Source organism: Pavona decussata, unplaced genomic scaffold (assembly GCF_977016875.1).
Source record: "Pavona decussata unplaced genomic scaffold, jaPavDecu1.1 SCAFFOLD_55, whole genome shotgun sequence".
Lineage (NCBI taxonomy): Eukaryota > Metazoa > Cnidaria > Anthozoa > Scleractinia > Agariciidae > Pavona > Pavona decussata.
Window position 1 is genome coordinate 915,131 of NW_028145477.1, and position 27,370 is coordinate 942,500.

At 38.3% G+C, this 27,370-nt stretch overlaps 2 protein-coding genes and 1 pseudogene across 9 annotated transcripts in view; 2 read left to right on the forward strand and 1 right to left on the reverse strand.

Moving 5' to 3' along the window:
* LOC146480151 (uncharacterized) overlaps positions 1–776 on the forward strand; it is a 90,692-nt gene extending 89,916 nt beyond the window's left edge. For all 8 annotated transcript variants that reach the window (XM_085110022.1, XM_085110027.1, XM_085110028.1 and 5 more), the window contains one exon: positions 120–776. In XM_085110022.1, coding sequence (XP_084966148.1) covers positions 120–760 — 641 coding nt within the window. In that variant the 3' untranslated portion in view covers positions 761–776. The remainder of the gene's footprint in view (positions 1–119) is intronic.
* Positions 777–7,443: 6,667 nt separating this feature from the next.
* LOC146480154 (uncharacterized) overlaps positions 7,444–27,370 on the forward strand; it is a 22,698-nt gene continuing 2,771 nt past the window's right edge. Inside the window, exons 1-4 of the mRNA XM_085110033.1 lie at positions 7,444–7,799; positions 11,662–12,037; positions 12,869–13,018; positions 22,356–22,880. Coding sequence (XP_084966159.1) covers positions 11,689–12,037; positions 12,869–13,018; positions 22,356–22,880 — 1,024 coding nt within the window. The 5' untranslated portion in view covers positions 7,444–7,799; positions 11,662–11,688. The remainder of the gene's footprint in view (positions 7,800–11,661; positions 12,038–12,868; positions 13,019–22,355; positions 22,881–27,370) is intronic.
* Positions 13,402–14,303, reverse strand: LOC146480155 (uncharacterized; annotated as a pseudogene).

Sequence of the window (27,370 nt, forward strand, 5' to 3'; positions counted from 1 at the left end):
GATGATGATGCTATATTTACAAAAAAAAAAAGTATAAATGAAATTAAAATTTCATGCTTTATAGTGCTTATTTACGGAAGTGTATTTGAGTTTTGGTTTCTTCCTTTTTCCCTTTTTAGCAATTACTCCTGGATCTATCCGCCTAATCGGTAGCACGCCGTCAACTGGAAGGGTTGAGATATTCTATAACCATCAATGGGGCACGATTTGCGATGACTCTTGGGATATTAATGATGCTAACGTGGTGTGCAGACAGCTTGGTTTTCCAGATTTAGCTTCGAGAGCCTTTCGTGGTGCACATTACGGCCAAGGGTCTGGTCCAATATGGGTGCATCAAGTTGCCTGCTCGGGAGCTGAGTCAACTCTCTATGAATGCAGCCACCGTGGGTGGGGACAAACTGGTTGTACTCACAGTCAAGACGTCGGCGTGCAGTGTTCATATGGTTCACCTGGTGTTCGTTTATCGGGTGGTGGAGCTAATGAAGGCCGAGTTGAAGTCTACTTCAACGGAACATGGGGCACAGTGTGCGATGACTTCTGGGACATCAAAGATGCCAACGTGGTGTGTCGTCAGCTTGGTTTTTCCAGCGCACTCTCAGCCAATGGTGATGCAAAATTTGGTGAAGGATCTGATCCTATCTGGATGGATAATGTAGGCTGCCAAGGATCGGAGGCTTCAATATATGACTGCCCGCATGTGGGATGGGGAGTAGAAAACTGCAGTCATGGTGAGGACGCAGGTGTTGTTTGTATAACTTAGCAGAGTAAAACCGAGACCTAAAAAATACAGTCCAAGAACGAACCCATAGTGATCAATTCTACAATAGGTAGCTTAAGCTCTATGAGGGTTTGTAAGACCTTTGTTTGACCTTTGTAACGTCACGTTGTAATTGGAGTGTCACGATGAGTGTTACGCAATGGAGTAAGTTATAAGCGCGATTCAAGTGGAGGTTGGCTGTTTTCGAAAACAGCGAACCCAAAACCCACTGGAATCGCGCTGACACGGCCAAAATGCACCACACAAACACTGACAAGATATCAAGGAGACAAGGTAAGACATTTTTGTTCAATTCTTGCTCTTTATTACTAAACACGTTCGTAAATTCCCATACAAACCCTCATAATTTACGCCATTGGGTAACACTCATCGTGACATGACAATAACAAGGTCAAACAAAGGTCTTTTAAACGCTTATAGAGCTTGGGCTACCTATAATTCTACAAGTACTGAGCAAGACTGAAAAATATACAAAGATACTGAGAATTGCGGATCCCTATTGAGCTTTTGCATACCATATTTTTCTCTCTGACCTTATGACACTTAGTCTGAAATGTCAGCCGTCTCCTCCCCCTAACCCAAATTCTTTTTAAATACCAAGAGCACTTGCTAAGCTATTCTTTGTCCGCATATTTTTAACCCAGCAAAACATCCCTATTAGTAAGCATTAACCATAGGAAACCAGAGTATCCCGAAATGCGCAGAACGTATGCGCAGTAACAAAAGTGGGTTTGGAGGAGGAGACGGCGGCCATTTCAGATTATATGGCACTATTCTTCTCGGCAGAGTATATAATCAATGCATTGCTGATTGATCTGCAATGCCTTGCAATGCTTTGTTTTAGGTGTCTTTGAAGGACTTTTGGGATCCATTTAAGACAGAGTCAGCTATTTTCTATCGGCATACAGTGGAACCTCGATTTAAAGGGGCAGTCACCATGAATAGTGACTGGGTTAGTGTCACCGTGAATAGCCAAAAAGCGTATTTTTCTAATTTCAATGGAATCGTTAAAATAATGGCAACGTTTAGTTAACAATAACCCTACTTGTGCACGGAAACAACTTTTAATTATTTCTGGCTGCGGATGGATAGGATGGAAGTGGATTGTAATTTAAAAGAAATGGCCAATTTTTTCAAGTTTTTTTCCTGTGTATTTTAGAGAAGTCGCTAAAAATTGATTATGGTTTGTTCTTTCTGGGAGAAAAACCTTAATAATTTCTTCCCGATGTGGTAAAAGCAATTTGATGTTACAAAACAGGCTCATTGACAAATATTTGAGCAGTGTCAGTTTGACCAAAATACAGCAAGATCGCCGTGACAGTGCCCCTTTAACGAAGTGCCAAGGGACTAGGGAAATTGGTTCGTTATATCGAGAGTTCGTTACAACGAGGTTCTGTTCCATACATTTTAAAAGGCCAGGCTGGAGAATATAGTTCGTTATACCTAGGACTTCATTATATAGAGGTTCCTTTAAATCGAGGTTCCACAGCATAAGAAATGTGGCTGGTTCACACTGACATCCATTGAAAAAATCTTGAATGGAGTGAGAGCTAGTGCTACGGTAAACTACAAAGAAAACAAACAAGAACGACTGAAACTGCGTGATAAAAATCGATCAATACATGGCGTTAAATAAAAGTACTGCGCAAATCAGTACCGAACAGTAGGGCACAATCATGTATCAAAACCGAACAATACCAAAGAAGATCAACTGATGATCATTGTCTACTTTACCTTTGATAAACCATAAAATACGTAATTTTTAAAATTACATTTTTATGCCTTAGTTTCCGAATTGAACATGTTGAACCGTTCAATAGAGATACCAAGGACAAAAAGATGTTATCTCAGTCAAGTAGGCTGTTATCACAAAAATTACGACCAGAAAATTGTGGAAAATACGATTATTGCGTATTTCATGGTTCGTTTATCGAATTGAAATGAATATTGTAATTTTACAATTTTAACATACCTTTGTTAACATATTTTTCATGTTTTGTGTGTTTTAACTTAATTAATGCCTTTTTATTAACATATTTAGGTTTATTTATTTAGTTAAGGACGGTGCCTACTTATACCGAATTTTTTTTGCGCGGTTTATGACTATGGGGAAAAGCAGATCTTAAGAAGGCCTATTGGAATCCAAAAAGGAAAATTGGGGTTACCCGCTCATTTTTCAGAGATAATTATAAGCTACAATAATTCTAAAAGGTGCCAAAGTACAAAAGAATGTATGTGGTTTTTTCCCCAAATTAAGCTTAATTGTCTCTGGAAATGCGTGGTTACCCCCAATGTTCGTGTTCGGATTCCAATAACCCTCCCCAAGATCTGCCCTTCCCATGTAGTTGTAAGCCGCGCAAAAATATCTGTTTTAGCAGGTACAGCCATTAAGAAAGCCGACTTTCTCGGACTATCCCGAGATGCGCAGAACGTATGCGCAGTAGTTTACAAGGTTAACTTAAAAGTTACGATTGTGATCCTGCTAGTATGTACGTACTATAACAACAGATACCAGATTTTCGCTGAGTACCGTGCACACGCACGGGCAATGTACGACCTGGCGAGAAGCATGAGTCATACAATTGACATGTTCTGTAGAATTCCTACAATTCATATGATTAACTTTTCTGTGTTTATACCTTTCCTTTTGTTCTCTAAGCACAGGTCAACTTGCATGTAAGTCGTAAGTAACTGTTGTTGCAATTAATCCTGAATCCTAAAGCTGAATCACTTAATCAATTTAAGCAACTACTTATTCTTTATTTTACAAAAGTTTGGGACACGGCATTCATGGAAAGGAGATTTATAATTGTTGGTTAGGATTAGGATTTTTTATATATTTATACATTTTGATATTGATAGTTTGTCTTGTACGTTTATTTGTGTCTACCTGATGAATTTTTAGCTGTGTGTAAATGAAGATTGATTAATTGATTGATTGATTGATTGATTGATTGATTGGTTGATTGGTTGATTGATTGACCCAGCTGGTACTAACCAATTAATTACTGTCTTAAAATTTAAACGTTTTTCCGTGATGTTATATTTTAATATAACAAATAACTTAATTAAAATTAAGTTATTTGTGTGTCAGATCAGTGGACAAAGAAGAAGTCTTTCTCTGTAGCATGACAGCCATAGGTATTAAAACATGAAGGAACTTCTTCGTAATGTTAAATTTTATTGTTTATAACATGTTTACGCCCATGAATAGCAAGAAGAACTGGGCAAACGGAGGAACAACTGAACACACCAGAAACGCAAACGAATGAACAAACGGAAGCCCGAGCGAGCGAACGGATAGCCGAATGACCGAGTTAACGATCAAACGGTCCACCCAGCGCTCGCTGGCGAAAACGAACGAACGAGAAACCGAGTGAACGAACCCGCGAAACGAGATGAACAGCTGAACGACCGAGTGGACAGCTCTTTTGTTTGCAGTCATAAGCGTTTCAGTAAGGATCGATTTTCTGATATTCTAGTGCAAACTTAAAAGCGCTTATCTTTTCGGAACGAGTGAAAAGCGACGAGTTTTCATTCTGATTACTTAATGTTAAGTAATTACTAAACATCTTACGCGCGTATATTAGTAAGCTCACCAAAAAGATAATTAAGAAACAGCATAGAGTGACAAAAGCAAAATAAAGCTCCGCCTGCTCAGAAGGTCTGTCAATCTCGACAGGAGCACAGTGAACAGACCCGGTAGAGAGTTCAAAAAAAAAAAAAAAACGCCAAACAACGAAAAACACGAAGGAAAGATGTAAACGTCGACTGTTTCGTAAAAATTTGGGCAACTTGCGAAATTTTTTTTGGGCAAATGGCTCACTGCCCCCCTGACAAAAAATTGCTCGTACGCCTATGGCTTTCTGCGGTACGTAAGGTACTGGCAAGATGTATGGATTGTAGCAAACGGAATGCTCGTCCTGGTGAACAGATTATGGCCCCTTACCCAGCGGCAAGAAATGCTACTTTCGACCCACCGTCCACGCACGATCTCTTTACTGTGGGAAAATTATCTTATTAACTCAGTTGATAAAACAAATAATTATTCGTTTCCACTCTCCCACCGACGCGGCACCACAGTTTCTTTAGGGTCTCTGTAAAATGGAGACCGGATGACGGCGGATGGCGGATGATAAAATGCGGATAACAAAAAATTAAAATAATAAAAAAATAAATAAATAAATAAATAAATAAATAAATAAATAAATAAACCATTTCTTACGGCCGATTTTTTTTTAGAAAATTACGTAAAAAAAATAGGTGAAAATTAAGTACTGATTAATGCCAAAGAGAAAAAAAAATCTGTTATCAACCGAAAGACTTACGCTATCATGATGGCTTGACTTTTGTTATACGTTATGAAGTTGCACTACGAAATAGCCGGACCAAATTTTTCTTACCGCTTTGCTCGACTTAAGAGAAGTAAACGGAATGGCAAATAGTCTCCTGCGCGGACGTTCTTAGGGAATATTTCCTTCCCCACGACGGGAAATATGGCGTGACGAGCCCTATGAACGTCTGCGTATGAGGCTAACCGGCATAACGAATAAGTTATTTTGGACTACGTGCGGCCGTAGAGGTAAGCTAAGCCCAGCTTCAGTGGCTATAAAACAATGAAAATAAGATTTATCTCGACAGAGGCCGGAAGACATTGGTCAAAGCTATAACTAAAATGCTACTATCGCAATTTTGTAACATGCATTAAAACGCAAAAGCAATAAATAATCCCTAAATAATAAATGAAAATTGATATCATGCACATGCGCAATCCCCCCCACTCCCTCGTACAAACAAAGTACTTGTATAAAAGTGACTTTAACGGGAACTCGTTTGTTACATCTATTTCAAAACAAAGTAGCGTACGTTCTTAATGACAACAGTTCCAGAGCATAGGCGAAGGAACCAAGAGGACTACAAAGGCCTACCCCACCCCCCCCCCCCCCCTCCCACCCAACATAAAGATGCGGGTGCTGGGAAAGGGGCTAAACTGTAAATTGACTTTAAATCTGGTCATATGCCTAAAAACAGTCCCGGATAAGGCGTTACCATCCAGTTATAAAATCTTTACTTTCCATGCTAGCAAGCCTTTGAACACGTGCTGTGCACGTACAAACGCTCCGTGCAAAATTGGCAACTATATAGGGTAGGATGGTGCGTCGATCAAGTACTGTAGTGGTCGTAGTGGAGTTTTCTTTGTTTGATGTCAATTATTAATAAAGATGGGGAAAAAAGTACTGTAGTGGTGATGTTTAGTTGAAAAGTAGAACGGAGCCCTATGATAAAGTATGTCTTCTTCCATGAAAGTTTTTTTTTTTCGGATCCGACTATACACGAAGGAAAAAATGTGGGACATCTCTGATTTATTTATTTATTATTTTAATTTACTTTCTTATGATGCGCATTTTGTCATCCGCATTTTATTATCCGCATTTTATCATCCGCCATCCACCGCCATTCGGTCTTCATTTTACAGAGACCCGTTCCTTTAGAACCTAATTCCATTTATAATTGATTGTTTGTTAAAAGTTTGACCGCGGTCAAGTGATGAGCATGCGCAACGCCTTCATCCCCAGTGGACTGGAAACGAGGCCGGTAACGCTCCTTCCAACAAGGAAATGGTGTTGTGTGACAACTCACAGAATGACTGCAAAGGCGACCATATGTGTAGTAATATAATTCATCAGAAAGAGAAACTAACCTCCTCCAGTACAAAAAGGCTGTTAACTTTGTGATAGTAATGACTTCATCCGTAACGGCCACACAATGACACAGACTGAAGTAAGTCAGAATAACTGACTTTCTTTATTTACAAAAACCTTGAAACACTCAAAATATCAATAAATCCTTATTACGAAGAATAGCATCATTACATGACACAGTAAAATGTACAGCCATGTAGCATTACCACCAATGCTTGATTGTATCACTTTAAAATTTATCGCTACCAGAGTCAAGTCTCTCCGTTTGTGGACGTCTCGGAAAACCGATTTTCGTTTAGGCGATGTATAAAAATAAATTAAGTGAAGTTTACATATCCCAGCCAACGCCCCTAGTTTCCCTCTCTGTCCCGTCCCTTATTTTCTCTTGATAAGAGATGATACATAGCTAACAAAGCGCATGCTACGTTGGCTTTGATCACGCAATATCCAACAAGCTCGCGAGGAATACCCGCTTTATTATAAAAAAATCAAACAATATAAATAACAGATCTGCTCAGTGAGTAGATCCAGTTATCCGCTCTAAGACTACATTTGATCAACTTGAAGTGCATTTAATGAATCGAATTTGCCTATTGCATTCAAGAACCCGAGAAATACTTTCTGGAACATTCAATGACAGGCAGTGATGTCAGTGAAGGATATGGTATAAAAACGAAATTACTTATTGCATTTCTTCACTCTTGTTTGTACTCTTTATGTCTTTTAATTAAATGAAGTCATCTGTTAAAAACAGTAAAAAAAAAAAAAGAAGTTATAAACAGCTATCAAAGTCTGTCTCCTTCAGTGCAAATCATAGCTTGTCTTGCTTGTACTTGTCATCATTTGTCAGTATAATAATTGCATTTTTCAATACAATAACAACACTCATTTCTATTTCTTTTAGGCATTACTACAGTGTATATCAATAGTTTAATTACCAAAAATTTGTCTTTAATATCTTGGATGCGGAAATCCTCGATGGTTTGGCAAGCTTCGAATTTAAAGAATATTGGAAATATTTATGCACTTTGGCATTGATATTTAATAAAACTGACTTGGAAATAATGTGATAGAATATGTTTAGCCCGGTGAATAAATGAGAATGATGTATTAATCAGGTGGCCACATTTACAAAAGTAAATATTAGCTTCTGTCTAGTGACACTCAAAAGCTGTAAAAATACGTGAGTAAAATATATTAAAGCAGCACTGCCAAGACACATCCTGCCGAGAATCAAGAAGTTTACATCATGTTATTAAAAGTGAGTGTCCTTCTGCCCAATTGATTGTTGCTGTTGAATGCGCAATTCACACAGATCGGTAAGTGAATACAAACTAAACGTTAAGACTAGTTTATACGATTATGGATCTGAGCCATTATCGTTAAGTTGACCAATTGTGAAAAAATGATGACGAATTTCTTGTACTGAGAGTATTTTGTGGCAACGCAGAAAATTATTTTCCACGTCGCGGAAGAAAAAAATGTCGAGATTCGAGGAACTTTCGCCCTAAGAAATTAAGAAAATTTTAGAAAATGCGACACCGAAAAACACAAAAAAGTCACAAAGTTCAGACTATGCGGGATGTAAAATATATCGGTTTAAGCTTGAAAAGTTAGCATACGAACAAAAGAACCTAAACAACAGCAAAATTTATTTAAGCAAAAACTTTAGCGCTAATAGAGTCAGTTTGCACGTTCAAAGTTGGTTGAAACTTGCGAATATCTAACATCTCTTTGATAAGAAAATCAAATTTTGTGTTGCACTTCGCAAATACGCGAAACTGTTGCAAACGACACGCAGACATGGTGGCATGGCTAAGTCGCATGTGAAAAACAAAAAAGAGTGGGAAAAGCTTATGTCCCTTTGAAGGCCTTTGAAGCCACCGTAGCATTGCGTCCGTTGAAGTAATGCTGGTATATTGATGACGATTTCTGTTTGTGTCCATCAAAACGTTCATGCGTGTGGCCTCGAGTGCAACCAACATACCCTGCATCACACAAGTTACATTGAAAGCAATATACTACAATTATACTTTAATTCTTCGGGAAAATCATTTTGATATATATTTTAGCGAATTTGTTTGACTAAAGTGGATGACTTTAGGTCAATAACTTTTTTTATTCAACGCGTTACAACACTAGTGTTAACTATTGCCTCTTCAAAATGAGGTTTGAACAGAATTGAAGAAGGTCCTTAACAATTGAGTAGCCTTCAAAAAGAAACACTATGACCGCATAAACATTGCGGAAGACAAAACCAGCGGTTTAAACGATACATTTATGAAAGTATTCGCCTACATCACATGCCGAAGAGAAATTTGCCGCCTGATTTTATATTAGTCCGTTCCTAACGGAATGTTGGCAAGAAACGAAAGCAGTTAGGTTTGTATGTTGTATTTCTTTGGACGTGTATGCAATAGTGTTTCTTCAAACATGGTGCGCTCGTGACATCAGCTCCATGCACCTGCTTTTATTTGAGAATTCAGCACCCCCGTGCAAAATCTTTCATATCCGCGTAAAATGGCCATGGAAGAACTTTTTCTAAGTTGCCCTGGTGAAAGAAATTAAAAATAATTAAGCTTTTTGTTTAAGGAAAATATTTTTTTTTTGCTCGCGAATTTGTTTTGCTTAAGTTGATGACTTTGTTAATGGCCAATAAAGTTTATTATTCAACGGTCGTTATAACACTGCCCCAAAACGGTCGTAATCCACTGAATATTCGCCATCTTTACACAACAGTATTCGGCCATATAGTTAATTTCGCTGAAGAATTGTAAACTCTTTTCTCTTCAAAATGATGTTTGTGTCGGATTGAAGAGGTCCCTTATAATTTATTAGTTGAAAATGAAACGCTATGACTGAATAAACAGGAACATTTTGCAGGTAAATAGATTATATTGCGAACTTGATAACTTTGTTAACAATAAAAGTTGTTATTCAAAGTATTATAACACTGCAAGAAAACACTATGACTGCATAAACACTGGGAGAAAGAAAACCAGCGATCTGTATTGTGAAATTTTGAAATTATAAGCCGATAATACGCGCTAAACAGAAACAATTTGTTGAAATTTGCCATGTCCTATAATATTAGTTTGCGCATGTTGCTAACGGAGTCTTAACAAGAAAAGAAGACGTACCGTTAGGTTTGCATATTGGTGTTTTTTTAAAAATGGGAACCGTTTCCCTGAGTGTGTGCAGTTGGTCAATTTAGGGCCGCGCATACGATGGTGTTTCTTTGATGTCATACATGGTGGGTTCATAACATCAGTTTCCTGGGCCTGCTTTTAATTTAACTGATGACCATTGCCGTTCGCTTAAAGGGCAGCAAAAATTGCAATTATTGTCATAAGAAATTATTTGGACCCCTACTGTATTTGTGGCGATTCGCAATCTCCACTATCATTGATATGTAGATGATGCAAGGATTTGTTTCTTTTTTAATCAAACAGCGCTTTTGGTCAAAACTGTACTGAAAATGAAAGTTTATAGCCAGGGTACATTAGTATACTTACTTTCAGCAGCAGAACTGCTATTTTCCTCCTATTTTTCCTATTTTTTTTCCTTCGGATTTTAAGGTCTCTGTTAGTGTCAGTGTCACGTTAATATATATAACTTTTAGCTGAGATAGCACAGAACCTACTGAGGTTTATGTGGCCACTAAAAATTTCCAAACTGTAGATGCAAGAAGAAAATAAATTGTAGTAGTTTCCGAGCACTCAATTAGTTAATTGCAAAAGTGTTGAATATCCAGTATTATTAAATTATCAGCCTCGGATATTGCATTTCTAGCGTTCTGATTGGTTCACTAAATCTCGGTTATTAGTTCATATACCGTAGTTTGACCTTATATGGGAAACGAATGCCCCATGTGTCGCTAAGCTATTTTTTTTTTCGGCGGGAAGCAAAATTTCTTCGGAAATATGTAGAAAAAAAACAAAGAAAGAAAGAAATACCAAACAATGCCATCTCAATATCACAACAATAAAAGCCACAAAGTTCGGTATGACACTATTTAATGGTACGTATCTCTGAAGTTTCTTTTAAAATCTTCAAAATCGCAAGATTTTACGATTTTTAGATCACATAACAACAACAATAACAACCGGTTACCTTTAAAAATTTCAGGATGGCTTGCAAATCCTGGCGGTAAGAGGTTAAAGCCGATCGAAGAAATTTCTTAGGAAGAGCTTTATGCCTGCCTTTATGTTTTTACGCATTTACGAGGACTTCAGGAAAAGTTCATCTATGAAATCCGTACGAGCGGCGGCCATAATGTTCGTTTCCGTCGCCCGGCACCACTCAGCAAAACATTTGCACAAATGTGCACAGCTTTTACGCTTCTCAAATAAGCTTGAAGTTTAAAAACTTGCACTGAATGCTTGTCTCAGTGAGATTGTACCTCGTACACTTGGACTTGCCTGAAGTGTTGTAAATCGTCCGCGAGGAATTCAGTTCAGCATGAAAAAAGCCGTCCTTGCCCTGATCTCTTCCTTCGCTCGGCTGTGCACAACTATTACGCTTCTCGATGAGCTGGAACTTCAAAAGCACTTGAATGCTAGTCTCAGAAAGGTTATAATTCGCACATTTAAACGTTTCTTGAATTTTAGATGTCCGACTGTGTCCGATCTACTTCGCTTTCGATTTTTCATTCAACTCCGTTCGCAAAGAGTTGCGCGTGTCATGTGATCATTACGTTTCGCGCGCTTTGGTCGGAGGTTGCCTCAACATCCAGTTGTTTTAATTTGAAGGAAATTTTTTCTTAAAATATGAAAATTCAGTAAACTTCAACAGCAATATCCAAACGGGGAGAATTTAATAAAACAATTATTCCATTCGCGCTTGTTGGATATGAGATTAGTTATAGCGCTATTTACCATCTCATATCCAACGCGCGCTCATGGAATAATTGTTAAATATATAAAGCTACTCGCTATGCGATAGGCCCCAACGCCCCTTTTTAGTTTTCTTTGGTAATTTCTTCACACAATTCAACCTAAAAATTAACTGCAACTCAAGTCAACTCAACACAACTACGGCTCAGTTTAGCTCAAAAGCATGCAGTTATGTATCTGACGTGCACGTGTACACGTGTTTTGGTTCCCAACCCATAAAACGTTTGAGTATTCAAATGGAACCTAAACCTGTTCTTAATCATAGTATTTCCTTTTTCTTTTCAAGGATTTACTTTGATCACACACTTTGGACATGATACACATCCTTTCAGTTATCACTGGGCTTTCTCAACTGTTAAATGTCTACTCTGAATCTTGTGGAAGCGTCCAAGTGGCAAATTACGGTATTGTACACAATGAGCCCTGCGGAAGCGTGCAACCAATCTACGGCATGGCGCTAAAGGGACATGTCTTCCAGACTCTGAGAGTTCCAAGCTCCCTTCATTGTCTAAAGGCGTGCAACAATGACATCAGGTGCCAAAGCATTAATCACTTGATGGGCAAAGACATCTGCGAGCTGAACAATCGCACGAAAGAGGCGAGACCTGAGAATCTCATCCCCGACAGTACGAAATTGTACATGAAACGGTTTAAAAATAGAGGTAAACATGCATTATCATGAGCTTTATGTAACCTGTTGTGATGCAAAATATCTCCTTTACAATCAGTTGCATCATGACCTCACCATATCTGTCAGTTACTGTCCCACTGTTATCGTCAATCCTACGCTATTGGTACATTTACCCATAGTTCTTAGCGCACGAAAACTCTGAAAGCGCTCATAAAAACGTAAAATCGTCGGATGAGGGTCTTGCTTTAATCATAAGTTTCCAGTAAAATAGGTCTCTTTACGGCTTCAGCATTTTGTCCCAAAAGGCTAATCTTATTAGAACAATTTTGTATCTAAACCCCGAGATGCCAAACTCCATACCCGTACCGTGATACACAAAGTGGTGTTTGGTACCCCCTCTTTTAACTTTTAGCATTTTTAACTGCATGTTACAATACTTTGAGTTTGTTTGATCATTACTAGATAGCAGTCATTGTGTCCTCCGCAAAATAAATTAATCGCGTGCCGTTGATGATGTCATATGACGTCATTAACTCGGATAGCATTCACCATCTTTGATTTTTTTATTTTAAAAAAACTCTCAGTTGAAGCAAAATTTACTGAAATCGAGAAAGGATTGGTTGCCATGGTAACACGACTTTTCACACGAAGAACATTTTCACACAAAAACGAGATAAAAAACAGAATATTTTCTAATATTACTTCAAGCACGGCCTGACATTTTCAAGAAATGAAATAACGTTTAGTCAATATAAAACCTTAGCTGTAAGTCAGTTTTTCTTCATCGGTCGCAATTTCTTTTCACGAATAATAAATTCCTGTACTTTAGAATTCTTACAAGTTTATGAATTATCTCTGACAGTGGCCCTCGCTTCTATTCCCGAGCTGGCAGCTGAGACTTGTCAAGAAATAGGGGCGAGTGAAGAAGGAAAAGCGGTCAGTGGTAAATACTGGCTGAATACCATAATACCAGGAACACCTGCACTTGTATACTGTGAAATGAAGACCGAAGGTGAGCAACCTCGGAATTATTTATTTATTAGTAACTCTCTTCGGCGAAAAAGCGCTTTGTACTCGTCGCGAAAAGCTTCTTGTTGTGCGCTTTTAATCGCTGAATTTCTGCGTCCTCAATTTCTCCTGGCTTTAGCTCTCCACTCTCCCTTTCGCGAAGTCTGCAGTGTCTATGAAACGATAGACCCGTGCTTGAACTCTGATAAACTCTTGCCAACTTGAAAATCGATTTGGATTCAAACGCCACAAATGATTATCCTCCTTTAGTGAAATCATTGTTCGTTCCTCGGCATAATCATTTTCGTTGTTTGGAGAATTCTCGGTCATTCCTCTTGATTTCCATTGATTTCGTTTCCTGATCTACGTTGACACAATTTATTGGCCATTCCGACTAGTCGTTTTCAAAGAATTCAGGACCGTTCCTCCACTTCTCTCAGTTAGCTAGCTGTGATACTCTTAAACCTCTTGTAACAAGTGCAAATATGGTCAGTCTTTTGGTGCAAGTTCAATTCTCAAGTACATTTCGGCAATGTCACAAACTAATGCCACGGGATGTTTGCGAAAACGTAGCAACACATCGTCCTTCTGCAGCTTTGGTCTTGGGAGAATGGTGACTCGCTCACACTTGGCGGAAGCATCGATTACAATACGAGTTTTTGTCGTAGTTCTATCAGGCCTTACAACAGGGAAATAAGGCAAGTACCACTTTTTTGATGGTCTATTCTCAGCTGGATCTATCTTTCGAATGCATCCTTTCTCAAGGTACTGACTGATGCATTTGGAGTAAGCTTCTCCAACCTCTGGGTTGTTCCGTTGTCTGGCAGTTCAGGTTCGTCATCTTTCCATGGAATTGCCACTTGATTTCTTCCATCCACGTACTTGATGGACTTCTCAACTTTCTCTAGTGCCAACTTGTCGTCAAAATTTAGGATTTGTGCGTCTTTAAGCGTCCCAGAAGCTTCAACCTCCCAGAAACTGCGAAGTAGAACACTAATCTCATCTGAGTCTTGCCAATGTTCTTGAACAAGGCAAGTATGTGTGAAACTCGTTTGCAAGTCGCTCCCTATTAGACCACTAGGAGATCCGACACATGTCCAACCCAAAGGCGTAAGTCTTACCACTGATTCGCCCGATCTTCCTCTAACTTCCTCGAACGAATAATGTAACTCAGCATAATCGACTCCCATAAGTATGTCCACAAAAGGGCGTGGTCCTGGATCCAGAAGTTGTATGTCCTTCAGGTGAGTCCACTCTGTGGCATACGCTCCCCAGTTGATTGCTTTCATGTTTCCAGTCAAGTGCTCGGCAGTAAATGCATTGATAACTGTTTTCACACTACCATCTCAACTCTCAAGCTCAACTTTAACTAGCATGGTCTCGAAAGTCTCAGTTTGTCCATTCAAGACGTTAACAGGGACTTTCTGTGAGTCCAAGTTCGGTTACTACGTCTGCATCAATATACGTCTTCGTAGAGGCTTCGTCCAATAAGGCATTCACTTTAAGTTTTCGACCACCATTCTTTACGATCATAGGAACTGTTCTCAATGCTAGAGCTCGTACATCTGTATGTTCTGCCACCGTTGCAGTATGGGATCTCTCTGTCTGATGGTCAGCGCAATCCTGAGGGAGTGAAACGACCAACGGCTTCCTTTTAGACTCGACACTCAGGTTGCTGTTCCCGGCTGATGTTTCACCACTCAGTACAGTCTGATCTGACATCAGCTGACTACTTCTTTCTTTTATCTGCTCAATTCCATCTTGCTGTTGTGCTTGTCCTTGCAGCTATTTATCCCACATATCCTGGTTCTGAAACACGCTTGGCCAAACTGGTCCCCTACAAGGCAATGGAAACACAAATAAACACACTTGGCGGCATTCCACATCTCTTGAATACTCATGGCTTTGAACTTCTCGCATCATCAAACTCCATGCGGTCCATTACATACTTTACAAGGGCGTGACATGTATGCTTTTTTTTGGTGGTTTTCCGTTTTCTGCTCTCGACCAAAGAACGTCGACTTCTCGCTATCCTTCCGATTTCGCTTCTGCTCGAAACTCTTGCCCTCTGTGAACACGCCCCGAATGGTCTCCCAAGCCGCTATTTGAAATTCGGCCTCTTGTACGATAAACTCCTTTAACGTTTCCACTGATTCCCACCCAGCGACCATTTTCGTTGATTCGTTCAGCTTTTTGCACAGACTGACATATAATGTTCCTTTGCCCAGTTCCTCATGTCGATTGGCTTCTTTGAGATTAACTACAAGTACACCCAACAAATCTGCAAACCTCTCTAAATCTCTTGCGTTGCCAAGGCGAACGGACTTAATAGCCTCCAACTCTTCTAAACTGAATGGCAATTTTCTTCTCTTAACGCCAAATTTTCTCTCTAGCCTCTCCTTTGCTGCTTCGTAAGCCGCTGCTGAACGTCCTAACGTTTCTACCGCCTTAAGAGCTTCGCCAGATAGATGTTGTCGAATTTGCAACAGCTTATATTCAGGTGTCGCTGGTGCTTGATCAACACATGCCTTGAAAGCTGGTTTCCATCCTTGGTAAGTTTTCTTGTCGTCGTGGGACACAGAAATAGAAACGCGCTTTAACTAACTCCACATATCCCTACCAATGGTTGCTCCTTCTTGCGAATTTTCGTTCGCTTTTGCAGATTGAAGCGGATCCTTGTTAGCCCTAGGAATGTCATCACTTTTTCTCGGGTTCGGAAATTCGTACGTCGAAGGTGGTAACTTCTTTTTCACTTCAATTAGTTTTGGAACGTTTCCTCTGGAAAATTCACTCATCGACCAATCACTGGAAGGTAAGGACGCTGTTTTCTGTAGGAAAGAAGAGGGAACTTCTTCTTTGGAACGTTCCACATTTCTTTTGTCACTTTTCTCCTCGTAGAGAACAACTAAATCTCCCACTATTTGGATCGTTTTCATCTTCTTTTCTTCTGTATCTTCAAGGGCTGTTAGAATAGCATCTCTGTCAATGTCAACTTTAAAGGGTCTGCCGCCTACTTCATAACTTATTGAAACCCCTGTGAATCAGATACCTTTGTGTCGATGAGCTTTTTGATGACCGTGTCAATTAAGTTAAGCTTACAGAACACTTCTCTCAGCCGGTCGCATTCTTCGTGGAAATGTGACAAAACAGAAGATAATCGGTATTGTTGTTAATTAGGCTCCGTTCTCAGGCACATTAAGGCATGGCCAAAAGCCTAAATTCCATAAAAATCAGAAAACAATCATAACATTTCGTATATTAAACAAAAAAATGTCAAACTTGGTAGTTATATAAAACTTGAAGACCTTAACTGATTTTTGCTTCAAAGTGATGAGCATTTTGGTCACGTGACCTGTAAATGATCATTGATTGTTAAAGACCTTCTAAGCCAAATGGGGTATATAAAATAAAATAGAATTAAATCTCCTTTGGTGTCATACGTTTACGTGTCAAGGGCTTGAAATGAATTAGCCTTGTTTGCGTTTCCACATTAAATAACATTCCTGCAGGAAAATAGGTCATGTGACATTAGAAATGACTTAATAACTTCTAATAGGAATGACAGGTACCACAATACAAGACTAATTAATAATGAACTATTATAGTGTAATGGTATGACACCCGAAAAGGTTTGATTATAGTTTGTTTTATATACCCCGTTTTACCTTAAACATTTTAGACGTTAATCATCATTTAATGGTCACGTGACCAAAATATTCCATACTTTAAAGCAAGAATCAGTTAAGGTGATCAGGTTTTACTAGTATCTGACTGCCAAGTTTGATGTTTCTTTGTTCAATCTACGAAATGTTATGATTGTTTTCTGATTTTACGCAAACTAGGCTTTTGGCCATGCCTTAATATGCCTTAGTTTGTAACGATCATCTACGTCGCTCTGGTAGTGAAGTAGAAGGCCTGTGTTGGTGGGCTTGAAAAAAAAAACGTAGAGGGAAGTTAAATAACTAAAGAGGAGGTCTTTGTAGCATACATTTAGAGGAAAGTTGTATTAAATTCTCACTTTTCCATTGTAATTTTTGGTTAGTTAAAAACTGCAAAAAGCTAGGATGTGACTCAATCATTTTGCATGCATATAGATATCTCTTCGTGAAAAGAGGCAGCAAATCTAGTTGGCGGCTTAGGTTTCGGTGCACAGCGGGAGAGATTGTATAATTTTGAAATAGGAATTGTTCGTTCGACAAATTTATTTGTGAATTTTTTGATACATTGAACCAGGATAATACTTCTTGATAGAGCTTAATTCTCACGGGAGATTCCATAAAAGTGTGTTCCAATGAATCAGCGTTTTGACACTAAAAGCAGGCATCGTCATTTCTAATTTTAAATCTCTTAAGTTCTTTATTAGTTACTAAGATTCTTTGGAAGAGTTAAAAGGCAAATTCTCTTACCTTATTATCAATGGAGATTTTGTAGATGTTTAATATATATATTTAGCCAAGCCTAAAAGCGGAGCTCCACAATTCCTTTTTAATAGCATTTATATACATGCTACTCTGCTTATTGTATGAACGTAATAAGGTTACAAATGTTTTGAACCATAAGCTTTTCTTGTTGATCGTGCGAGATCACATTGCTGAATTCCGATGACGTTCGAGAGCATAAAACACTTGTGGATGAAAAAATTACGCTCTCTCAAATATTTCTCCAGTGGAAATTATTAATGCATTTGTGTAAAGTTTGAACGGCGTACAATGAAGAAAATTTGGCTACCACGTAATGTTTCCACGCGTGCAGTTTGGCCGCTCGGATAAAAATAAAATATTTGTTTCAAAATTTATTACTTTGTAAATATTACTCGTACAGAAATATTTATAGTCTCATAATAAACGTTACAAGAAAAAGAAATAAAGAATAATGTTTGGTTATGGTTCGAAATATTTAAACGTTTACTTTAAAATTAGGGCGTACTGTTTACAAGTATACGCTGCGAATGACGAGAACAAAATGTTCAAAACAATTAATGACTCTAGGAATATTTCTCCTATAGAAATAATTCTAGTCTCTAACTAAAATTTAAGAAAAGAATACAGGAAAAATAATGTTTGGTCGTGGCCCGAAATATTTCAGTGAGCGCTTAAAATTAAAGCGTGTTTGCAAAACTTATGCGCTGTGAGTTGCGAACGAATTACACAAGTCCAGCACATAATGTTCAAAACAATTCATAACTCTGTGAATATTTCTCGTACAGAAATAATTCTAGTCTCTAAGTAAACGTTAACAAAAGGAAAATACAGGAAAAATAATGTTTGGCTGTGGCCTGAAATATTTCAGTGAGCGCTTTAATTTAAAATTAGACCGTGTTTACAAAACGTATGCGCTGCGAATTGCGAACGAATTACACAAGTCCAACACAAAATGTTCAAACCAATTCATAACTCTGTGAATATTTCTCGTACAGTAATAATTCTAGTCTCTAAGTAAACGTTAACAAAAGGAAAATACAGAAAAAATAATTTTTGGCTGTGGCCTGAAATATTTCAGTGAGCGCTTTAATTTGAAATTAGAGCGTGTTCACAAAACTTGAGCACTGCGAATGGCGAATGAATTAGAGAAGTCCAACACAAAATGTTCAAAACAACACATAACTCTTTGAGTATTTCTCCTACAGAAATAATTCAAGTCTATAAGTAAACGTTAACAAAAGGAGAATACAGGAAAAATAATGTTTGGTTGTGGTCCGAAATATTTATTATAATAATAAACGTTTACTGCGTGTTTACAAATGTGCCCTGCGAATGAATTACGCAAGTCCAAAACATAAGAGTTACTCTGAGAATAGCTCTGTGAATGTTCAAAATTGATTTATCCACGAATATTTGTCGTATGGCAACGATTTAAGTATTTGTGTATAATTTGAAGTATGTTAAATATGGAAATTACCGACAGTTGCCTGCAAAAATGCATTTAATTTCTATGCGAGTTGCGAGTTGCTCACTCACCCAGCTCACCACACGTTTGTTTTCAACTGACATTTCGCCTGCTTGTTCGTCGCTCTCGGGGTTTAAATTTGCGTATTAGTTGCCTGCTTTCTCGACATATGTAGTTTGACAACATATTCAACGAATACAAGAAATCAGTGTTCTTCAGAATTCTCGTTTGTTTTCTTAAAAGAAGTAGGCCATCCCACTTCCCGCCGAAAAAACGCGGATTGCCGCACAGGTTGAGTGTGACATTTCACAATGGCTTACATAGAGGGCCGGACGTACGTACGTACGCCGGACGGACAGTGACGTCATAACCAAAAGTTTTCGCATACATGGGTTTACCAAAATCTGTTATCAATGGGGCTCCGCGCGCGCGCATCCGGCGCGCGGAGCTCCGCTAAAAATAATTTACTCCAACAGTGGGCTACATCAAGACCCCGCTTAGACGAAGACTTCACAGCTGTAGGTTCTGTTGTAACCTTTTCCGGAAAAAAACTTGTTGTAGTCTTTGCAAAGCATTTTAGTCAGTAGGATTGTTTTATTATCAGAGAGGCGAAATACATCGCATTCCTCAGGAATACTTCTCTCAGGTATAACATTTTCCATTGTATTTTTATTTAAGTGATTGGAGATGGCTGCAATAAGTTGAAAATATTGCAAGTAATTTAAGGGTACATTGTATTTAAGTTGGAACTTTTCTAGAGATAAAAATTTTCCATTTTCATCGAGCAGGTCACGTACGAAGCATATTCGCCGTTCAAAAAGATTTCCCCCAGAAAATAGACGTATTCTCTATTGTTATATGTTTGTTATTCTAAAGAATAAATTCACTTTTATACATATCCGTGTAACTACTACTAGTTCATTAAAATAATCTAGCATCTCACGGTAAAATAGTGGTAGATTTTTATCTAAATGTTTCAAGTCATAATTGCATTTTAAGAAGGATAGTCCCCCATATTTTTTAAAGTCTGACTTGGAATTGCCTGCCAGGTTTCGCTTGAACTATTTAAAAATCAGCCTAACCAACTTAAACGTAGCGATTTTACCGCTGTGCGAAAGTTTGGAAAATTTAATCCACCGAAATAGAGGGATTGCATGACAACTGATCGTTTTAAATTGTCTCCTTTATTTTTCCACAGGAACTTAAACAATCTTTCTCGGACCGTTTTAATAACTACGTCTGGGACGCATAGCATAGAGGCCGCATACACTAGCTTCGATATGACCAAGGCCTTCACTAACATTGTTCGTCCAAATAAAGTTAAATCACATATTTAGTTACGCATCCATCTTGTAAATTTTCACAAAGAAATTTAAGATATCGATTCTGTCTTTATCATATGATAGATGCTTCCCTAAAGTTTTAATTGGTTCATGATAAGATTGGAAAACCATAGGTTGAGTTCTATCGTTTTTAGTTGAACCTATCCACATTGCTTTTGTGTAATTTTCATTTACTCGGAGGCCAGAGATATCACGGAAATCATCTAAAAAATTCATGTTTTCTTTTAGTGGGTCTGCATCCCATGCAGATGAGGGTTGTATCCTCTGCAAATTGACTTATTTTCGCTTCCACCAATTGTGGTAGCTCTGTACCACGACATTCAGGGGGCTGTCTTATTTTTTGAGCAAGAATTTCTGCACCTAACGGAAAAATTAGAGGGCTTAATGGACATCCTTGTCAAACGCCTCTTGAAATCTTAAAAAAGTCGTGTAGCCCTCATTAATAACCGCGCTTTCTACATTACTATAGAGTGTAGAGACCCACAGTCGAATAACCGGACCGAAGTTTAAACGTATAAGGACATTCTGTAGAAAGGACCACTCGATTGTATCAAAGGCTTTTTCAAAATCAATGAACACAATTTGGCTGAATTCTCTTGGCAATTGCCTTGTAGTCTACGTTGAGAAGTGTTATTGGACGCCAGTTTGATAACAAGGTCAGATTACTTTCATCAGTTTGGGAATTAAAGAAATAATTCCTCTTTTCTGTGTTACAGATAACTTTCCGTGCTGAAACGCAGCATTTAATTGCCTAAAAGATCAAAGAAGGTGTCATAAAATTCTTTTGTGAAGCTTTCTTCACCTGGCGTTTTGTTGTTATGAAAATCTTAAGTTTTAGAGCTTTATGTAGTTTATCAATGTTTAGATTATGTTCCAGCTCTTCAATTTCGTGTTCGGAAAGAGATTGATTTTCCAAACTTTCTAGAAAGCTTTGAAATTTTCCTAGTATAGCCCTTTTTTTTTTGATGAGGCTCAATACGTGATTTGTAAAACTGAGTGAAAAAACTTTCAATTTCTTTATTTATTTGTTTGAAATCTGACACAATTTCTTCCTCACCAATACTCAGTTGTGAAATAATTTTTTTTACATAGTTCTTTTTCTCAATTTTGAAGAAAAATATTTCGTTAATTGGTTTTTCTCCTTTCTCAATCCATCTGACTTTGGATCTGAAAATCGCTCCTCTACCTTTTTGCTCATATAATTCATGAAGCTCTTTCTTTAGACTTTCATACTTCGCTAATATATGCTGATTCAAGTTGACATCGTTACAAATCTTCGCATCTAGTTCTTCTAATCTACTCTGAATAGTACTTTCACGCGTTTTTGAAAGCATTTTCTTTCATTTAGAATAGCGAATCGTTTCTGACCTTATTTCCATTTTGTAAAATTCCTGCAGAGCAGTTGTTTATTATCAACCTCAGCATATTTCTGAAGAATACATGGGTAGTAGTCTTTAATTACTTTTAAATGTAACTCGTCTTAGAGAAGCATATCATTAAATTTCCAGGTACCCGGGCAGCGTTTAAATTCGTCATTAAGATTCATGCTTAAAAATATTGCCCTATTGTCAGGTGCGATCGAAGCCCTTGCTTCTGTTTTTATGATATCAGGTTGAAATTTACCACTTACTAGGGAAAAATCTAATCAAGATTTTAACTTTAATGTTTTTGACTCATAAAAAATGTGTAGATCTACTTTTTGGATGTAATATGCGATAGATATCTACAAGATTGGCTTCTTTCATAAACTGCACCAGAGAATTCCTATATCTTGACTCTTTCCAAGGCAAGCCGCCCTGTTTATCCACGGGGTTTAACGTCGTGTTCCGGTATTATAGTAAGGGTGTCATCCACATACCTCCGGTAATGATTCAATTTGTGCTAAATTATTTGTTTAACCATCTATTACTATGTTAATTTTCAGCTCTAGCCTATTTAATTATCCGCGTTCATAAACTTATTTTCTCTTGAAAATGGAGTCAAGATGACTCCGAAACGTCGAGCCCTCAATCTCTCTGAAATTTTTGCATTTTTAAACGTTTCCGATTATTCAACAACATTTTTAAACGAAAAAAGTTGTGAAATAACACTGTTTCTTTGACTTTAATGCAGGGTTCAGAGCTGTGTTTACGAACCTAAATGGGAGTGGGAGACTGGGCCCCACGTCACTTGGCAGTTACTACAAAGGCCAGGATCAAGACGGTCAAGTTACGCTGGTCAATGGCATTCAACACTGGACCGTGCCATCCACAGGTGACTACAGAATAGAAGCAATAGGAGCCGCAGGGGGGTATGGCACTGGCTTAAACAGCCGCCAGTACAGAGGAAGAGGAGCTAAAATGAACGGTACTTTTCGCTTATCAAAAGGCGAAATCATTAAGATACTTGTTGGTCAGCAAGGTAGGCTGCACAGGAACAAATCGAGTTTTAGCTCCGGAGGCGGTGGAGGAACCTTTGTAGTGAGAGGAGGAAACACGCCTTTGATAGTAGCTGGAGGAGGAGGAGGCACAGAATTAGCTGCGTCACACCATATTGAATGCGATGCGTCCACGGGCACATCAGGCAGAGCAGGCTACAGATCTTGGTCAGGGGGGAGTGGTGGACACGGAGCAAAGATTGCTGACAATAGCAACTCAGGTGATACATTTTGAAGAAGCTGACACGACAGCCATTCTGCTTTTCAGCTCAATCAGATTCATTTTAGTTATAGTTTTAACTTTTATAGGCTTTGTTTTCGCTACTTCACTGCTTAAAGGCCCGTTTCCACCCTTGATTCAATGCGGCGTTTGTTTTTGTTTTGAACTCGTGCTATTGCTAAATGGCGCAACCCGACTGGTGAACTATTTTTATCGAGCTTTTCTCAAACGCAACACGCCGGTCCAGAAGTCGCGCTGTGTTCTTGTGAAATTGCCGTGACGGTTTCGTCAAGTAAAAATCGAAAAAGCGGATAAATCCATTGACATTTTTTTATTAGGTTCGCCTGAACAAACTCTTACTGGTCAATCATATAATACAGAGGAACATGAAAATTGTGGAGGAGATGCGGCGTTTCGGTGACAAACTATTCAAGTGAAACATTCATTCATTGTTGTTATGGCTTCTAGTACTATTTCAAAAATGAGTGCGAGCGTTTCATCAGGTTTCCAAACGCGAGAAAACATTTGGTTTTATTGTTTTCGAGCGTTTGGAAACCTGACTGTGAAACCCGTAGCACGAGCGTTTGAAATTACTTCTCCAACAAAGTCTGAAAATTAGTAGCAATTATCATTTTAATAAGTTTTCTCAATTCAAATATATTTTATTCGAGGCGTGAAGTGTAATCCTGTCACCTACTTGCTCGTCTGTGACATACCGGTAATATAGTTGTTTGTCAGCTCTGAACAAACAGGTTGCTTCGCAAGGCAAATTACAGAGCACAGATTTAGACCTGCCAAAACTAGCGAAGAAGAGGAAACGTGAGTAGCCAGCGTATTCCGAAAGTCTGTCTGTCTGTCTGTCTGTCTGTCTGTCTGTCTTGTCTGTCTGTCTGTATGTATGTATGTATGTATGTATGTATGTATGTATGTATGTATGTATGTATGTATGTGTGTATGTATGTGTGTTTGTATGTTGGTCTTGTTGAGTGCTCTGATCGTTTGTGGCAAACAGTAACTATCCATTGCAATAAATCAAAACATAAACATAGTGGGCCGATTATTTAAACGAAGTTTAAAAAAGCGTTTATAAAAGTCGTCGTCTAACCCATGTCTAAACCATGAGTGCTGATTATTTAAACGTAGTTTCTCAATAACTGTGTTTAAACCGCGTCTTACACCGAATAAGAAACATTCTCAAACTCATTAATAATTCATCAAGAGAAAACAAAGAAAATTACTACCGTGACCGCGGTTTGGATATGTGATCCTAATTACTATAAAATTTTGCCAACTTATAGCCTTGAATTTCTCCAAGAATTATTGATCATTTGAGAAGCCATATCAAACACTCGAAAGAGTGTTTCATCAGATATCCAAACACCTCGAAATCGTTTAAAAAAAGTCGGCTGCGCCTCTTTTTTTTCAACCTACTTCTCAGTGTTTGGATATCTGATGAAACACACCTTCTCGTGTTTGATGTATTACATACAAAGTTAGACATGCTTCCAGGTATAGGTTTAACTGCTGTTTAGCAGCAATTTCATGGCCGGCCATATTGAAATGGACGCACCACTGCGCTAATAATTAAACAGCCGTACAATACATTTCTTTGTGAGGACGTTGATTAGCTCCTGACTGGGAAAAATAGGGTTCAGTAGCGTTTTAAAATTGTATTTTAAACATTGTTTAACCGTTATCTATCGAGACAACGTGTAAAACGCGAATAAGCCGTAAAGAAGGGCTAACTTAGACCTCGTTAAAATAATCGGCGCAATATATGTAGTGTGAGCTCCGATGCATCAGACATAACACAGACTCACCGCTCGTATTTCCTACAGTTCTGTTTCTTCACGTTATTTTCTCGCTTTTCCAGAAGATAAAAAACAGATTGAAATGAATCAAGAACTACACACGTAAATCTTGTCTTCCAACACGACGGCAGAGTGTAACCGCTCTTATTGTTGTCAGACGCTCTATATACTTTGACTTCAAATGGCAAAATTTACAATAATAAACAGAATATATACAAAAGTATCGTAAGAAAATATGCAAAGATAAACGGGGAACGTATTTACAATAAGCGAACTAAAACTATATGTCATGATTGCTCTGTCGATGGTAAAAGGTTCTTGGGTATTGTTGACGATTTCAGTAATAGGCCATTTTACAGTTGTGTGCTAAGTGACCTGGCATTGGATTGGAAGCGAGGCTGGGGGTGACCTTGTTTTGATACAAACCTCATTGCTTTTCATATGTAGATCATGCTGTTCTTATGCTAACTAGTTGCATTTACATATGAAAAGCAGTGAGGTCTGTATCAACACAAGGTCACCCCCAGCCTCGCTTCCAATCCAAGGCCAAGTCACTAAGCACACAATTGTAAAATGGCCTATTTCGTGTTACACGAAATTCAAATCGCGGCGCGCAATGCATTAAGGGTGGAAATGGGCCTCGAAGTTGCCTAAATAACTGCGAGGGTATTTCTTCTATTTAATCTGTCACCGGCAGTTAAGATATATTTTTCATATATTCACATTCATTTGTTTTCACGGAGGGTCGTGGGTTCGAATCCCATCATTCTGGGGCTCAGATTTTTTCTGTGTCCTCTTTTGCTCGATTCTTAACATCTCCCTTTATTTCCTTTATAACAGAGTGTGTGCACGACGGCCATGTTGGAGGACCGAAACAATACAATGATTTTCCGTTGGGAAATATATTCTATTTTTATGCAAATATCTTCTATTATAAAATATTTGAGATAGTACGCGCGCTCTCATTGGTCGATAGATGTGTTTAGATGAGAGTATGTAAACACGGCTGTGACATCACGCTTTCTGTGTCATCCGGCACAATTTGAAAACATTTCAAAGCTTTCGCAAACCTTGCAAATTAATTTCAAGTACAACTGTTACGGAAATGGTGAAAAATTTCCCAAAATTTTGATCGGGGCTTGCCTATCTCCTCCTCCCTGAACCCGAGGGGAAAAAAGCAAAAGAGAGAATTTGCCTGCCTCGCTAGACGACCTCGTCGAGGGAGCTCAAGTAAAGACGACCAAATAAACATCAAATACGCAGTAAACATTTTTCAAGTAATTTTTGCATCTGAGTACCACAATAAAATTCCCTAAAATACATTCTTTATTTAAAAAAATGTACACGAAAACGAACACAAAACTATATCCTACAGACTATAAATGTTTCAAATTAAACTTTGTACGGCCGGTTACCGTGTTTTGGCTGTCAAATTTGTATAAAATGTATTTTCTCTGAGACTTTCTCAGCGTAATAATCTACTGTTACGATTACTATTACCAGCAACAACTTCACAGTCTGGATCCGCTGCTTGTGCTATGATTCCTAAACAGCAAAACTTCACAAGGCACGATGAGCGACTCGACTTCTCGGCTATCTCAGGCTGCCACATCGGGCAAGTTCACGTAACTTTCAAGAGCGACCATGCACAGTGACATTCATTTTCAGCTTAAATAAACTCCTTATCTTGAAGTTCTTTCCTTACAGAATCGTATATTTTGAACATTTCTTCTAGTTTTCACCGAATGTTCGGTATTTAATTTTTCTGTAAGATTTACGAGAGTTCAAAGCTGAAATCGCCGTCATCCACACGGGGCTCGCCGACGCTTGCCACAAATTTCAACTTGATTTTGACTTTTATAACGCAAATTTTGATTGGTTCATGTGTTGTCAGATGCGAATTTTCATTGGCTAGTAGCAAAAGTGGTTGTCCAGAGCGTGTACTGAGAACATCTATTTCAATCAAGAAATAAATAAGCAAAATTTCTCTTCATTTGTCGAATTATTTTTTTAGAAATATTTTATAAAGCAATAGAGGACTTTTTCCCCGTGTTTACATAGCCTCATCTAAACACTCGGGGTGTTGGGAGAATTCTCGAAAGTTATGCAAACCCTCGACTGCGTCTCGGGTTTGCATAACTGTCTCGAGTTCTCCCAACCCCCCTCGTGTTTAGATGAGGCTATGTAAACACAGAAAAAGTCCTCTATTGCTTAATTGTTTTAGTCCTCCAACATGGCCGCCGTGCACACACTCTATACTAACAACAACAAGCAAGCAAATTTGTTACAGTCGGAAAGAAAAAGTCAAACCATTGACATAACAGTTAGCGTCGACTTTCATCGTGCGTGTACATGCGAATGTACATGTTAAAGGCAAAGTAAATAAGGAGTTAAGCAGAGACGACGGCAACGCCAACGTTATTTTGACCCAAAAATCACATTTGCGTTTTCTGAATTAATTCGCGATGATTTCTACGCATTTAGTTTGTGTAATGTGGCGGAACTATTCAGGAGTTAACGTCGTAGAGGCGGCTTTAAAGTTCAGAAAGAGAAAGGAAAATTAATCAATAAAAGCATTGAATGTGGTCATTTGACGTCATTGTTTTCCAAACGACGGCAAAGAAATGTACCAAAGTTTATGACGAACGTGCAGGCTAGTATTTAGCTAACTAAACTATTG